At 41.0% G+C, this 13799-nt stretch overlaps 1 protein-coding gene across 2 annotated transcripts; it reads left to right on the top strand.

Annotated features, from left to right (window-relative positions):
* Window positions 1–2819: 2819 nt before the first annotated feature.
* On the top strand, window positions 2820–13276 carry mcm10 (minichromosome maintenance 10 replication initiation factor). 2 transcript variants are annotated; one of them, XM_054624665.1, is made up of 18 exons: window positions 2820–3041; window positions 4131–4181; window positions 4268–4567; window positions 4657–4875; window positions 5025–5168; window positions 5311–5515; window positions 5649–5814; window positions 7154–7321; window positions 9211–9327; window positions 9440–9636; window positions 9920–10014; window positions 10116–10229; window positions 11391–11882; window positions 12092–12225; window positions 12421–12534; window positions 12668–12813; window positions 12919–12961; window positions 13051–13276. In XM_054624665.1, exons 2-18 carry the CDS (start codon window positions 4175–4177, stop codon window positions 13132–13134), a joined length of 2745 nt encoding a protein of 914 aa, XP_054480640.1. In that variant the 5' UTR covers window positions 2820–3041; window positions 4131–4174; the 3' UTR covers window positions 13135–13276. The 2 variants fall into 2 exon arrangements, with proteins under 2 accessions (XP_054480640.1, XP_054480639.1); XM_054624664.1 differs by having other exon boundaries at window positions 5308–5515.
* The last annotated feature ends 523 nt before the right edge of the window (window positions 13277–13799 follow it).

Here is a 13799-nt window from a genome sequence, read left to right as displayed (position 1 = left end):
AAGAAATACAACTATATATATATATATATATATATATATATATATATATATATATATATATATATATATATATATATATATTATTATTATTATTATTCAACTTTATTTCAGACACATCGATCCATATAAAATAGCAAAAAAGGTCCATATATATAAATAAATATATATATATATATAAATATTAAATCAAGTTGTTTCCTGGTCCGAACTGTTATTAGCTAACATTCTTATACAAATCCGGTTAAAATTGTGTAATGTTTTCAGTTGATTTAATGGTGTTAAATTAAAGTCTAATTTCTTACCTTTCTAACTGAATATTGTTTTAATTATTAACTTTAGCATTTGCCTTCACCGGAGTCTTCAAAAGGACTCTTACACCGGTGAACTAGCCATGCGTTGCCCTTATCCTGGTTTGGACTTACTTATATCCTTCAACACTGGGCGTTGCTGGGTTTTCGGGGATATTAAGTTGTCCCTGGGTCACCAAAATGAACATCAATGCTGTCAACACATCTGGGACTGTACTTCTGTCCTTCACGATAAGATATTTCACTTCGACAACTCCAAATTATGCATTAAAAGCCCCTAAATTTCCAATTTTAGTGTATACCCCCACCTAATGTATTGACCGATTTTCAAGTACACCACCACTGGATGTCGTGGGTCCAGCAACCAATGAGCTGAAAGACAAAGGTCTGGTCTCTGGAGTTTAGGACGCTGTATAAACAACAGAAAAAGCATCACCAAGTTTTGTTTACTCTTCATCATGGCTAATGTCACCAACATGTTAAAATGTTGCTTGTTCCTTGTTGATGCTCTCTGTCTCTTCTGGCCAGAGTTTGGCCCCTTCCTCGTTGCAGCACAGTCCTCTGCGTCCTCAATGACATCGGAAATCTCCTGAGGCCAGGTCCACTGTTATCCGGTCTTATGTTACCAGGAGATGGGTGATGTTAGGATTGGGAGGAGGAGAGGCAGGTAGAGGGGAATGAGGCGAAATTCGCGTGAGTTTAAATATTTCAACTCCAGTGAAAGATTTGCGTGACGCTGTGTTGCGAAAGCCAATCAGCGTTGAGATTCTCCTGCTGTCATTCTGTCATGTAAGCAAAGTCTAGCACCAATCGATCCGAGCTCCGTTCAGAAAACAAGCATTTTAAAAGTGATTTCCTTGTCGTCTTGCAGAGAGAACTAACAAAACATGAATTCTGACTTTTTACAAACAACCATCATTATGTTGTTATTCCGAGTCCCTTTTTGTACATTTATTGCAATTAAATCACAGTAAAACTGTTTATTTTCGGTTCATACAGCTGTAGTAAACCAGCCGACGTGTGGCTTGCTGGATTCAGTGAATACGGCTCGATGAAATCCACCGAGCGCCACCGGATGATGTTATGAACCCAGACAAGATGGCGTTTAGTTTCCCAGGATATCTGGGATTGCCACAAGTATAAAGCAGAAATAGTAGTTATTTCTTGCATGGTTGATGGCGGAAATAAATAGCTGAGTTGACAACGGTTTCCATGGAGATAAGCCCCTCACCCTCTCCAGCGAGTCTAGTGAATGAAGCGAATAAACACAAATGGACCTGCGAGTACACTGACGCGAGGTTGGTGTGAACACGGCATTACACTCCAATGGCGTTCGCTGAAGAACAAGACCGGAAAGTGCTTCCGAACCAGGCCAATAGCAGCTAGCGCGGTCTGAACCAGGACACACTGATGTTAGTTTTGGAAATTTGTTTGCTGGTAACTGAACTAGCATAATAAACAAATCTGGGGAGACAGCTGGTTTGGGGTTATCTCTTTGGGTTAACTTTCTTATTAGGCAGTAAAACAATGACTCACAAGATTTCTTCAAAATATTTGATGTAGGCTCTTGATGGGAATGAACCTTGTGTATGCGTATTGTGTCAATACAGTTACAGTGAGAACATCCTTCATGCCGTCCAGCAGTCTTTCTCCCATACCTGGATCCAGTCCTGCTTCGCCCCCCAGTCCAAATCCAAACTTCGGGCTGCTACAACAAGCTAACTATGGCGTTGGCTAACGCAAGTAGCTTGCTAACTGCTCGATACAAAAAATGAAAGAAGAAACTGAAAAAAATTAAATGTTGACTATCTTGAAAATGCCTAATTAAAATATTTTTGTGTGTGTTAATAAATATATATATATATACTTACAATTTCCCACCACTGCATTGTACATGTGTGACAAACGGCTATCACATGATTAAAAACAGAACATTAGTAAAGAAATTATATATATATATATATATATATATATATAAGTGTTAATATAAATAACCTAAGCTTTAATTGAGATCCCTTATTTTAGATAAGTAGTTGGTACCAGATGAAGTCTCAATTAGATGAGTTTAAACCCTGATTTTTGCCATCCAGGCAAACTACTTTATTGGCTACAAACCTGCTACAAGGTTATAGACTGGGCATATAACAGGTCAATAAAGGTTGGGGTTGAGCTGTGTAGAGAATCGATTGGTCTGTAATCCAAATCAAAGTAATTCAACATGTTTTGCACGTAGCCACTGCAAGGAACGGTTTTCCTGGGAGACACCAAACAGGGCAAACCAGTTTTACGCGTTAAGGTTCCTGAATCCCCCATTGACACATATTGCAACAATATAAATATCAACATATATTTAGATATGTGTTGTCAACATTTTTATCTCACCAAATATGTATGTTTTAATGAATTGAAGGCTTAAAAGCATTTTCTACGAGATAGAAACATTTATTTTCAGTCAGGCAGATCGTTGGGCAGCTACCAGATTTCCGACAACACAGAGGGGTCCTTCGTTTAGCGCCAGTTCAGATCTCCTACCCGCGCTGAGTGATGGCTGTGGAGGCACCAAGAAGTGTTTAATGCATCATTTTTTTTAATTAACTATAACTTCTGACTTGTACATTACTAATGTCACGCGTTGTGCTAACTATTGGAAAACAAAGAACATATTGACGTAGTTGTAAACTCCGTCAAAGTTGCTTTAGAGCTCGCAAAGGACACAAAGCTGTAACACCTGAGGTAAGTTGGCTGTCTCATTATCTTTGAGTAAACAAATACATAAATGGAAAGTTACATTTTGAAGAAAGTATTTGATGAATGTCTCATTTTGTTACTCACAGAAGAAACAAGCGTCTGACAGTTTAAAGGGGTCAGGTTGCCTCAAGCTGAACCTGAATTTAAATATCTTCCAGTATAGACAGTTTATGTGTTTTGCCTTCACAGCCTTTTAGTGCTTTTTAGATACACAGATGTTTGCAGGGCAGTATAGCATGACAGACAGTATACACAGTAGGTATTGTGGCTCGACAATGTGAGATTACTTTCCATTTATTAGATGATGTTTGCCACTATGTGTGCTGTGCTTTATGCAAACACTTTTTTACCAATATGGTAAAACACAGCAAACAGTGAGCGAGACTGTGCTTGAACCAGTATTTAAGCTTAACAGGATTCAGGAATCTCAAGGCAGAACTTAAACCACGGTCACTATATTATAGTGTAATGTTTTGTACACTGTAATGCTGGTTGAATGACATATTTCACCTATGTACGGAGCATTTTGATTTAGTTTTTGGTACAAGAAACCGGTATCTTCATCCCAATTTGCATCAGAGCTTTGGGATCCTGCAGTGGGGTGTGTGAGAAACATGACACAATCTGCACAACTGAATATTATATAAGACTAGAAAAGTGCAACTAAAAGAGTGAAACTGCAACAACATGTATAATACATTAACAGCCATTAAACTGTGATACAACATTATGCAAAATGAGATTAAATAGTAAATAGGGAAATTTGGGAGTATCAGATAAGAAAGGACAGATATGGTACAATTAATGTAGGTAAGCTGACCCTGAAATATACAGTAAATAGCACACCTTTCTTGAGTGTCAGTTCTCCTTTAAAAGCTGAGACTGTCTTGAACAGTTCAATGGAACATTTAAAGTGTTACATTTATATTTCAAACTCTGTTTTTTTGGAGAAAAAAGCAGTTCAGTCATGCAGATCTAGGTTTGTTTCCTCAGGTCTACAATTTATGTTTTATAAGAGCTGCCAAAGAAGTTCTTCCTTTACTTCACACATAATAAGTGTCTGCCTTCTTGTAGGTCACCAGGTCATCTGTGATCGGCACCACTATAAGATCTCAAATATGGACAGTGAGTATCAGGGGATATAAAACGCATTAAAATAGAGCTTCTTTAATAGGTCAAAACATAAGTCAGCTCATGTCTTGTCTGTCCAGGTGAGGATGATCTGGACATGTTGACAGCGCTGCTGGCTGAGAGCGAGGGAGTCGCAGAAGAAAAGGTGAGTCAGGAGCAGGCAGACGACTTGGATGACCTGTTTGACGGCGACAACGATGAGGAGGACGAGTACAAAGAGGGCGTCGAGGAGGAAGACCCAGATGTGGGGACAGAGGATGCCCTGTCGGATCTCTTCGGGGAGGTGGATGACATTGAAAAGGAAGAGAAAGACGCTAAAAGAAAAGGAAGTGGTGGAGAAGCCTGCGAGAGCCTGGACAGATCCAAGGAGGATTTACAAGGTGTGTGCCGCTGATCTCTGTCCTATAATCTGCCTCTAGTTGCTGGCCAACGTATGTGTTGACCATCTTTAAATGTCTGCCTTCCTCAGACGAGCTGAAGCGTATGCAGGAGCAGATGCAGCGGTTGCAGCAGCAGCTGGAAGCAAGCCAGAAGGTTCCCCCCTCATCTTCCACTCCGGTCCTGACTGCAAGGAGCTCGGCGGGTCCCAAACCAATGACACCCAAACCCACACCCACTCGAAAGCCGACCTCCAAACTGACCCCAGCCAAACCGGCCTCAAACACACAGAAGGCCAAGACACAAGCAGGTAAACACTTTGTTGCTCACCAGACACATCATTTGACAAATTCTGATGACCACTGGCCACTTTTTTACTTTTTTCAACATAATGTACAGAATAAATTGATAAAGACCCAAATAACAAAAGTTGATTCTGTTTTCCTTGTCTTCTGACAGCAACAACATCTTCATCCACTCCAGTCAGAGGAGGAGATCTGAAGCTCCAGGAGTCCTCTGACTTTTTTGATCAGCTGAACAATGCGGACTCCTTCAAACGCAAACCAAGGGTTGCTCACGATCCCAAACCCAGCACATCCCCAGGTAAAACGTGTCCTTCTGCAGTCCATTTATGAAAACCAGAGTTAAACAATTCTGTCATTGGAAGTGATGGTGTTTTTCTGTTAAAATATGCTACTTGTTCATGTATTCAAATGTATTTTCTTCACTGTTTTCTCGTCAGAAGCCAGAGGTCCACTGATAGAGATTAAGATTGGCGGCACCTTCCAGCCAGTAGAGAGCACCAGCAAGGTTTTCAATGCTAAACGTTCACCTCCAGCCTCTCAGAGCAAACCTGCTCGAGCTGCATCAACAGGAACGCCTAAACCTTCTTCTCTTCCTCCGCTTCCTAAAGATGTGGGTGTTGAGAAATACTCAGGACTGCGGCTCAGGTGAGGACACTGAAGAAACGCTGGCTTTTAGATCTTCAGCAGCTGAGAGCCTGAATTTGTGTCTCATACACACAAACAAGCTTTTTTTTTTGTCCAATGTTTCAGTCTGAATCTGGTCTCTTTTCCGTTTCAGAAAACCACGCGTTTCCTCCTGCGAGATGGACCGCAAGATGGCTGACCGCCGTCTGATCCGTCTGTCGCAGGTGCCGGAGCGTTTGACTCGGGAGAAGCTGGAGGATTGCGACTGGGTGACATTCGCTGTGCTGGTCAACAAGGTCACACCACAAAGCAACAGCAGTGTAGGTCTATGCTTAAACATCCCATTCCTGGCTGTGACCCTGATGTGTAAAAGGCTAAAAATCTCACCTATTTGTCTTGATTTCAGGAAACTGTATGCTATCATACACAACAATAAACCAGAATGTTTTTGTTCTTATGCTCTGCTATTTTGCAAGTTCAACATCCACGATGAGTTTGTTAGCAAAATTCACGTTAGTTCTCTATGTAAAACAAGCCCCCAGCAACTCAGCATTTGGCGGAAACCTCAGTGAAAATTGGAAACTTGAGTTTATGGTCTCAATCACTAGTTTATGATCCCATTTAGAGTAAAATGGACCATTATGCTGAACATGTTTTAGGGCAGGCTTATGGCGTCCCTACGTCACTCCGCATTCCAAAAATGGAAACTTCGGTTCACCGGTTGCAAAAAGTCAAGATGGCGACGAGAAAAACAATTGGCAAACTGAATCAAAAACATATTTTTGCCGTAATTCATTTATGAATTTCTCATTGCATAGCCTACGAAGTCATGTTTTTGTCATGTGGATTTTTTTGTACGTGAGAAATGCCCGGATGTATACTAGATTTGAAAGAATTTCCTCTATGAGACGTGAGGATACTGGACATACACCCAACGCCCCAAAATGCATTGCGTTTCTTCAGACTGTCAATTAGCAGGCAGTTAAAAAAATGAACAATTGGATAAAATGATTATGAATGATTGCGAGGTTAAGATACATTTAAGAGCAAACGATAGGAGCTCACATAATTGATGTACTGTAGAAAACGTAAAAAAAAAATGTGATAACTGTAATTTGACTTAAAATAATACTGTTAAATACTAAGTTGAATGGAAGAGGTAGTGAAGATATACTGAATTTTGTCATAAACATCTTTCATTCAACTGTAGCTCAGACCGTTAACGTGTTAATCAATACAGTCATGTGATTCAGAGAAGACTTATTGCTTGAGTATTCTACTAACAGTGCTGGTAATGGCAAACTGAATCATTAAGTAGGCAGTATGCAGGTCATACTGATTGAGTGTGTAGTACTCAGTGCGTTGATGTGCGATATTGAACACAGCCATAGAATTTTCACAACTTGCAGCTTCAAAACTTGATTGCTCTTAAATCTTAAAAATGTATTAGAATCAATGTGTACTGTCACATTTTGTAGCTGCGACCTGCATGTCGGTCGGTTGATCAGTCCAAAGTTTTAGCTCTAGGAAGCCGAGATCTGGCAAGGTGGTCAGGTGTTTGTGTGCGTCTGTGAATGCATGAATGCGTTGATGCGTGCGGCTACTTGGTTGCTGCTACTGTGAATTCACGCTTGTTGACCAAGCGCTTCCTCTCCTCAGGGCAAAACCTTCAGCATCTGGAAACTGAACGACCTCCATAACCTGGAAGTGTTTGTGTCTCTGCTGCTGTTCGGCGAAGTCCACAAAGAGCACTGGAAGACGGAGCCGGGCACCGTTATCGGAATCCTCAACCCGAACCTCATGAAGCAGAAGGATGGATATGATGGGGTGAGTGGGTGGCGTGAGCTGTGTATAATGTACATACAGAAGAGAAGCCAATGTTCTTGTTTCAGAAAACGCTGTTCCTCTTATTGCCCTCATTGTTGTTGCAGTCATTTTACTGTTTCTTACATTTACATCAGAGCTTTCTTGTCAATGGTGAGAGCATCGAGTAATTTCTACCAATCAGAAGTCACATTATATTTTGGATCTCAACCTTCATGTGACTGAATCTGAAATATAAATAAAAATGCTTGTAATTACAATATGTGATATAGCATAGAAATATATAGGATTAAATAAAGGTGGAAATAACACATCCAGGACAGGGTTCCCAGGTGTCTTTGAAGACACATGTTAAATGAGAGAAAATGTAAAAGTGAAGTGGGCTTGATTAGCCTCTCCTCTTAATATTACTTGTAAAGACTATTATTTGTGTCATTGGTGTTCCAGCAGCAAGTGTTAATATAATTCATAAGTAATAAAAAGGGATTCATTAGTAAATATCGAGGTCCCAGTCTGTCAAACCAGCTAGATCATCACTGAAAATGTTCTGGAAAATTATTACAAGAAAAGGGTAGGAAATCTGCAGGAGAGTTTCATTTTGCAATGGTTTAGTGTAACCAAAGCATTTGTCCTTTAATGTTTCTTACAGACAAACGGTTTTATTCTTTTTCTAGCATGCAACATCTCAACAGAAAAAGGGGTCAGAATAAAATGGCCTGTGCCTCATTACCCTTGAAAATAAGCTGCTTTTCAATAAAGTGAAGCGATAACCTTGTTTAAATTGTTTTACTGAATTGGTTTTATGATTATTATATATTTTTTGTCAATGACTGGTTTGGGATCCTAAGCCTTGGCCAATTAAAGCAGAAAAGAGAAGGGTTTTTTGTGTTAGTAAAAAAAGCCTTTACGGTCGCCATGGTCGGCATCGCATGAGAAACGGATGTAAAAGAGAGGAATGTGGCGACGAAAAGCCAAAACTGTTAACTGCACACCACACCACACCACACCACACCACACCACACCACACCACACCACACACCACACACACACACACACACACACACACACACACACACACACACACACACACAAAGGTCAGATTGAGTAAGGACAGAGGGAGTGAGAATTGATCTCCACTGCAGTCACAGTTTGTGTCTCAGTAGAATTTTAAACACAATTTTGTCTTTGGCATAAAACTTAGAACTAACTTTAGGCAACTTTGTGGTAGCTTTTCAAAGATGTTACACTTAAAAGTCTGTTTCCAGGTTTTAGCAGGTATGTAAAAAAAAAAGTTTAATAAAGGTATAAGTATGATACATGTGATGTCACTCTAGTCAGCATCAGTTGGGTCTGAAGACTGAATCAGTTAGAAAGAAGTGAGCTTACCAGACCTCTAGTGACCGCTCCTCATCTCTGCTTAAGGCTAGAGGCTACACAGGCAGCTAATAGCATAGCACACCCCAATTTTGCCGCTTGAGTTGCATTGTGGGTAATGTAGGCACCATATTCTGCTTGGAATAATGAAAGATGATATCTCTGGTTGTGTTGCATTGATTTTTATCCTTTTAAAAGGAAATAATAATTTGTTATCAAAAAAAAAAGATTCCGATTGATGAACTCATTGACTCAGTTGTAACTGAGGAAAATATCAATGACAACACATTATAAATTGATAACACGAATATAATAGGAATATAATGAGTCCATGTCATGAGGAGAAGACATTTGAATAAATGAAATGGAGAGACAAGGCATCACAGGAAAAGAGCTGATTGGTTTGTTGTTTAAACATTTTTTATACGTTGTGTTTTGATTGGACTTTACTCATCACTACTTTTAAGCAGATTCCCCTTCGAGAAAAAAAAATACTAACTTGTTTTGAACGTGTGCAGGTGAGCCTGACGGTGGATAACCCACAGAAGGTGCTGCTGTTGGGTGACGCTCAGGACTACGGCACTTGCCAGGCCATGAAGAAGAACGGAGACCCCTGCTCTCAGATCGTCAACATGGTGGGTCCATCTCCCCCTGCTGAATGAATCAACCTTACCTTTAATCCATATTCCCATCAGAGAAAGGTATTCCATCATATCTTACAGTGTCTGTGTGGCTGTTTGTTCACAGTTTGAGTGCCAGTACTGCCAGTATCACGTCAAAGCCCAGTACAAGCAGATGAGCTCGAAGAGGGCCGAGCTGCAGTCGGCTTTTTCTGGCAAAGCTCCCAACAAGATAAAGGGGAAGGGCGGCAACCTGAGAGATCGGCTGTGTCAGGACGGCTTCTACTACGGCGGCGTGTCCTCAGCCGCCTGCGCATCTTCACTGTGAGTGATGTTAAATGTTGTTGTTTCATTGTTTATTCTTGGATTGTATGCGTTCTTGAACGTTTTCTACAAACCATCTCTTTTTATGCACAGTAGTTAATCCATGCAAATGAAACTAATAATTGATGGAGTAATAATGAATATTGAAAAAAGCAGTCAACTCCTCCTGATTGTATCCAAAAGACACCGTAGGAGACAATAATGCATTACTGCCAGGATTTCAATTTTGCGCTTTTATGGTGTTTGTTGAAGTCATTGTCAGTAACAGGTCTGTGTGTTGCAGAACGGCGTCCAAATCGAACAAACCCGCCCAGCAGACTCTGGACAAGCTGTTCGTTAAAGGCTCGGCTCAACTGGTCAATCAGGCCAAGAAGCTGGGTAAGGACTGATACACACACTCTCTCTTACACACATTCATTTGCACAAACCTGAAGACTGTTAGTTAACCTGATTTGCCTTTTTTTTGTTTGTTTTATTAGCCATGCAGTCTGGTGAAGTTGCAGGTTGTTCGAATGAATTTAAGAGCCTGTTGTCGGCGCCAACACCCGGAGCTATGCAGCTGAAGAAGCACTTAACACATGGCGGCCAATCAGGTACAATACCTGGAAACATCCCTGTGCCCTTTTCTGCTCTAGCTATGAATTAATGAATGTCTTCTCTTTAGAAGGCAGGTCCACTATTATTATCAGTTTTTGTTTTAGGTTTTTATATCATTCAGTAGAAGCATTACTTAAAACTTTGTCCCACGTGACCTGATGTAGGTTTCTGCATTATGACGCTGCTATAGATAAAGTATATAAACATCCTTATAGTCGGTCTATTACATACAGTAACAAAGATTGTGGTCAGCAAGGTCCCAGTTTGGAGAGGCAGACAGGACAACACCAGCAATGAAGCTAAGCAACGTACTGCTGTGGACTCAAGATTAGCTTGGATTCAAAAGGTCACACAATAACACAAACAAACTCACCAGTCGAGGCAGCTGTAGACCAAAAACTGTGATATATTAGTGAGTTCTGTGTTCTGCGAGGTAATGTCACAGTTTTTGTCAATGGAGTCTTGTGGCTTTGAAAAGAGCATAGATACAGGCTTCAGTTTTCTCCGTCTCTGACAGCAAGGTAAAGCAGTGAAAATAATCTAAATACAGCGTACACTTCAACTGATTGGTGGCTAAAATATGTTTTTCTGCTGCTCACACACACAGCTGCTTTACCTCGCAGTCCAACATCCCTTTCCAACAGGGAGCTTCAAAGCCAATAGACCTCATCGACAATTGCTGTAAATTACCTCACAGAGCATGGACGTATACACCCAACCCTTTCAGTTATTTCAAAACTTATTTCAAAAGCTAACGTTGACTCAGCTAGTGCTATAGTTATTCGTAACCTTCTTGATTAGCTTACTTTGGTAAACCTACGGCTCGGAATTTTGCTAACTGCTGAGTGAAACCCCGGAAAAGAACGAAGGAGGCGATCTTTAAGTTCTGTGTCCTCTAGACCTTAATATATTTACAGCACAACTGCTGGTCACATTAGTCCAGGTGATCTGATTAGATCGCAGCAACCATACTTATCAACCTGCCAGTATTCATAATAAGTTTTCTTCTTGAACTCCCATGCATTCCTTAATTAAGTTTCTAATTCTAAGGTCTCTTTTTCAAATAAACATTTAGAGAATGTCCAGTGATATTCATTTCCCTTGTCAATATTCGACTCTGCCCTCTAACCTTTTATTAACCTGTTATACATCTTCAGTCTCCAAAGGTGCAGCTGCAGTTCAGTCCATCACAGCCTCGGACCTGCTGAAGCAGCAGAAACAGAGGCAGCGGGAGTTTCTGCAGAACCGTCGGCAGAGGGCGGACGAGATCCAGAAGAGGGTGCTGCAGAGCTCAGCTGGGCCCAGACCCGGGGCGTCGTCCTCCTCGCTGGGCCGGGATGGTCTGATGTCCCCGAAAGCAGCCTCCGAGGTCCCCAACGCCACGCAAAGCCCTGCGACTCCCGTGGCCCCCACCCTTGGCCGAGGCTTCTCTGAGGGTGAAGACATCCTCTTCTTTGAGAACAGATCGCCGCCTGCGGCGCCCGCCCCCAGCGCTCTCAGCCTATCAGCCGCCAAGCTGGCCGCTCTGAGAAGACTTAAAGCCAAAGGGGCGGGACTCAAAAAGGAAGACCCCAACGCTGTGAAGAGGAAGAGGAGTAACGACGGCAAGATCAATGCCCGAGTGGAGAAGAATCTGACCTCCCCCAATGGTACACAGTGAAGAACAATTTTAGATATCGTACTTGGTAGCTCACTTAAGAAAATAATTCACTTAAAAGAAATGTATTCGTGACTGAGGACCAATGAATGTGAAGACATATTAGCTCTACATTTGATTAGTAAAATGCAGAATCCCGCATTTGAATCTTATATTAAATCACTTATTATTTTATTATATAACTTGTTACTTCCTGCACAGACGGATCGTCTGGTAATGAGGACGAGGAACCGGCCCAGAAGAGGAAACGAGAAAGAGAGCTACAATACATCCAGTCAGAGGAGTTTCAAAAGATACTCAACGCCAAATCCCGCCACAATGCTGCACTACAGGCGGTACGACAAATGAACTATGTGCATCCGTTAGGACTTGTTTTACTTAGCCCGTTTTGAATTTACAGCTGTTGCACACAAATATACTGTAGATCTGATCTCGCAATCGTTTCTTCAAGTTTGGCTGCATATTATCTACGAGCAAAACACGGTTTAAGTGTGTCTGACTCATCTGTCTAAATCTCCTCTCTCTCTTAGGCGGAGTACCAACTGCAGGAGCGCTACTTTGATCCGCTCGTGAAGAAGGAGCAGATGGAGGAGAAGATGAAGGGCATCAGAGAGATGAAGTGTCGTGCTGTTAGCTGTAAAAAGGTACTGAGTTCAATTTTATACACCCATTTGGTTCAGATATGTATAAATACATAACCATTTATGAGATTTATATGTCTCTCGGTTAGAAGTAGGAAAATTAAGCTTGTATTTTCCCATGATCCTTTGCTTCCAGTGTGGTTATACCTACTTCAAGCCGGCAGACCGCTGTGTGGAGGAAAGTCACGACCTGCGGTGGCACGAGGCCACCAAACGTTTCTTCAAATGTCCCTGTGGACAGAGAGCCATCGCTCTGGACAGACTGCCCAACAAACACTGCAGGTTAATAAAAATTCCCAGAGCTCTCGTCGTGTCTCTCTCATACCTTTTTAATAGCTTTTCAGTTGAAATAACATGCACATTATAACTGATGTTTTACCATTTCAGCAACTGCGGTCTGTTTAAATGGGAGCGCGATGGGATGCTGAAGGTAAAATCTCTCTCTGACTCACAGTTCACCTTTCATGTTGTGATAGAAAAGAAAGCGGAGCTGATGTTGCTCTCCTCGTTTTATTTCAGGAGAAAAAGGGACCAAAGATCGCCGGAGAGCTCCTCCAGCCTCGAGGGGAGGAGCACGGCAGGTTCCTCAACAGCATGCAGTGATGGCAGAAGGATTTTTACGTCTGTAATTTAAATGTCTCAGTAGCAATATTGCATTTGTGTGAATTATGTTTTTTTAAAGGTTTGACATTGTGTTGTTATTGATAATGGAGATTTGAATGTCTGTAATTTTATTGGATACGCATTAAATAAGCTGATTAAAGCAATAAGTTTCATGTCAAATGTCTTTTTCTGAGAAGCTGAGCACATTACTTATGCCGTAGATCTGGAAAGTATGGAATTATATAATATTTATTAGTATTTGTTGTTAGTAACAGCTGTGCTTTTCCATCTATGACAAGCCAAAAGGTCTGCTGATAAAAAATCAGTCCTTTTTAGATACAAACCTAAACATAAACCCAACTTCAGCTTTGAGAAATGATGGGGGAAAGTAAAAACTTGATCAACCAAAAATCCAAACTGAGTGACACCGTACAGCAATGTGATCTGAATGAGAGTGGACCTTTCATAAAAGGTAGGTGACCTTCTACAATATTACATTTATTCTATATTTATCTCTGCTGGAAAATGTCAAAAAAGCTAACATGTCAGATAAAGTCTAACATATATCACTCAAACTGCAGTGATTTTTTTCCATAGGGACAGATCCAGTCTCCTGCATCAGGACACAAACACACTCCATGTGTTATAGTGATATATGCCGAGCC

Source organism: Anoplopoma fimbria, chromosome 23 (assembly GCF_027596085.1).
Source record: "Anoplopoma fimbria isolate UVic2021 breed Golden Eagle Sablefish chromosome 23, Afim_UVic_2022, whole genome shotgun sequence".
In the NCBI taxonomy this organism is placed as follows: Eukaryota; Metazoa; Chordata; class Actinopteri; order Perciformes; family Anoplopomatidae; genus Anoplopoma; species Anoplopoma fimbria.
Note: the sequence above shows the minus strand (reverse complement) of the source record. Positions and strands in the feature narration are given on the sequence as shown.

What these genes read in the sequence shown, in the direction of transcription:
- mcm10 (XM_054624664.1), top strand. An exon ending in CAAACCCAGCACATCCCCAG is followed by an intron (nt 5,169 to 5,307) that starts GTAAAACGTGTC and finishes TTTTCTCGTCAG; the next exon opens with AAGCCAGAGGTCCACTGATA. An exon ending in AACACATGGCGGCCAATCAG is followed by an intron (nt 10,230 to 11,390) that starts GTACAATACCTG and finishes ATACATCTTCAG; the next exon opens with TCTCCAAAGGTGCAGCTGCA.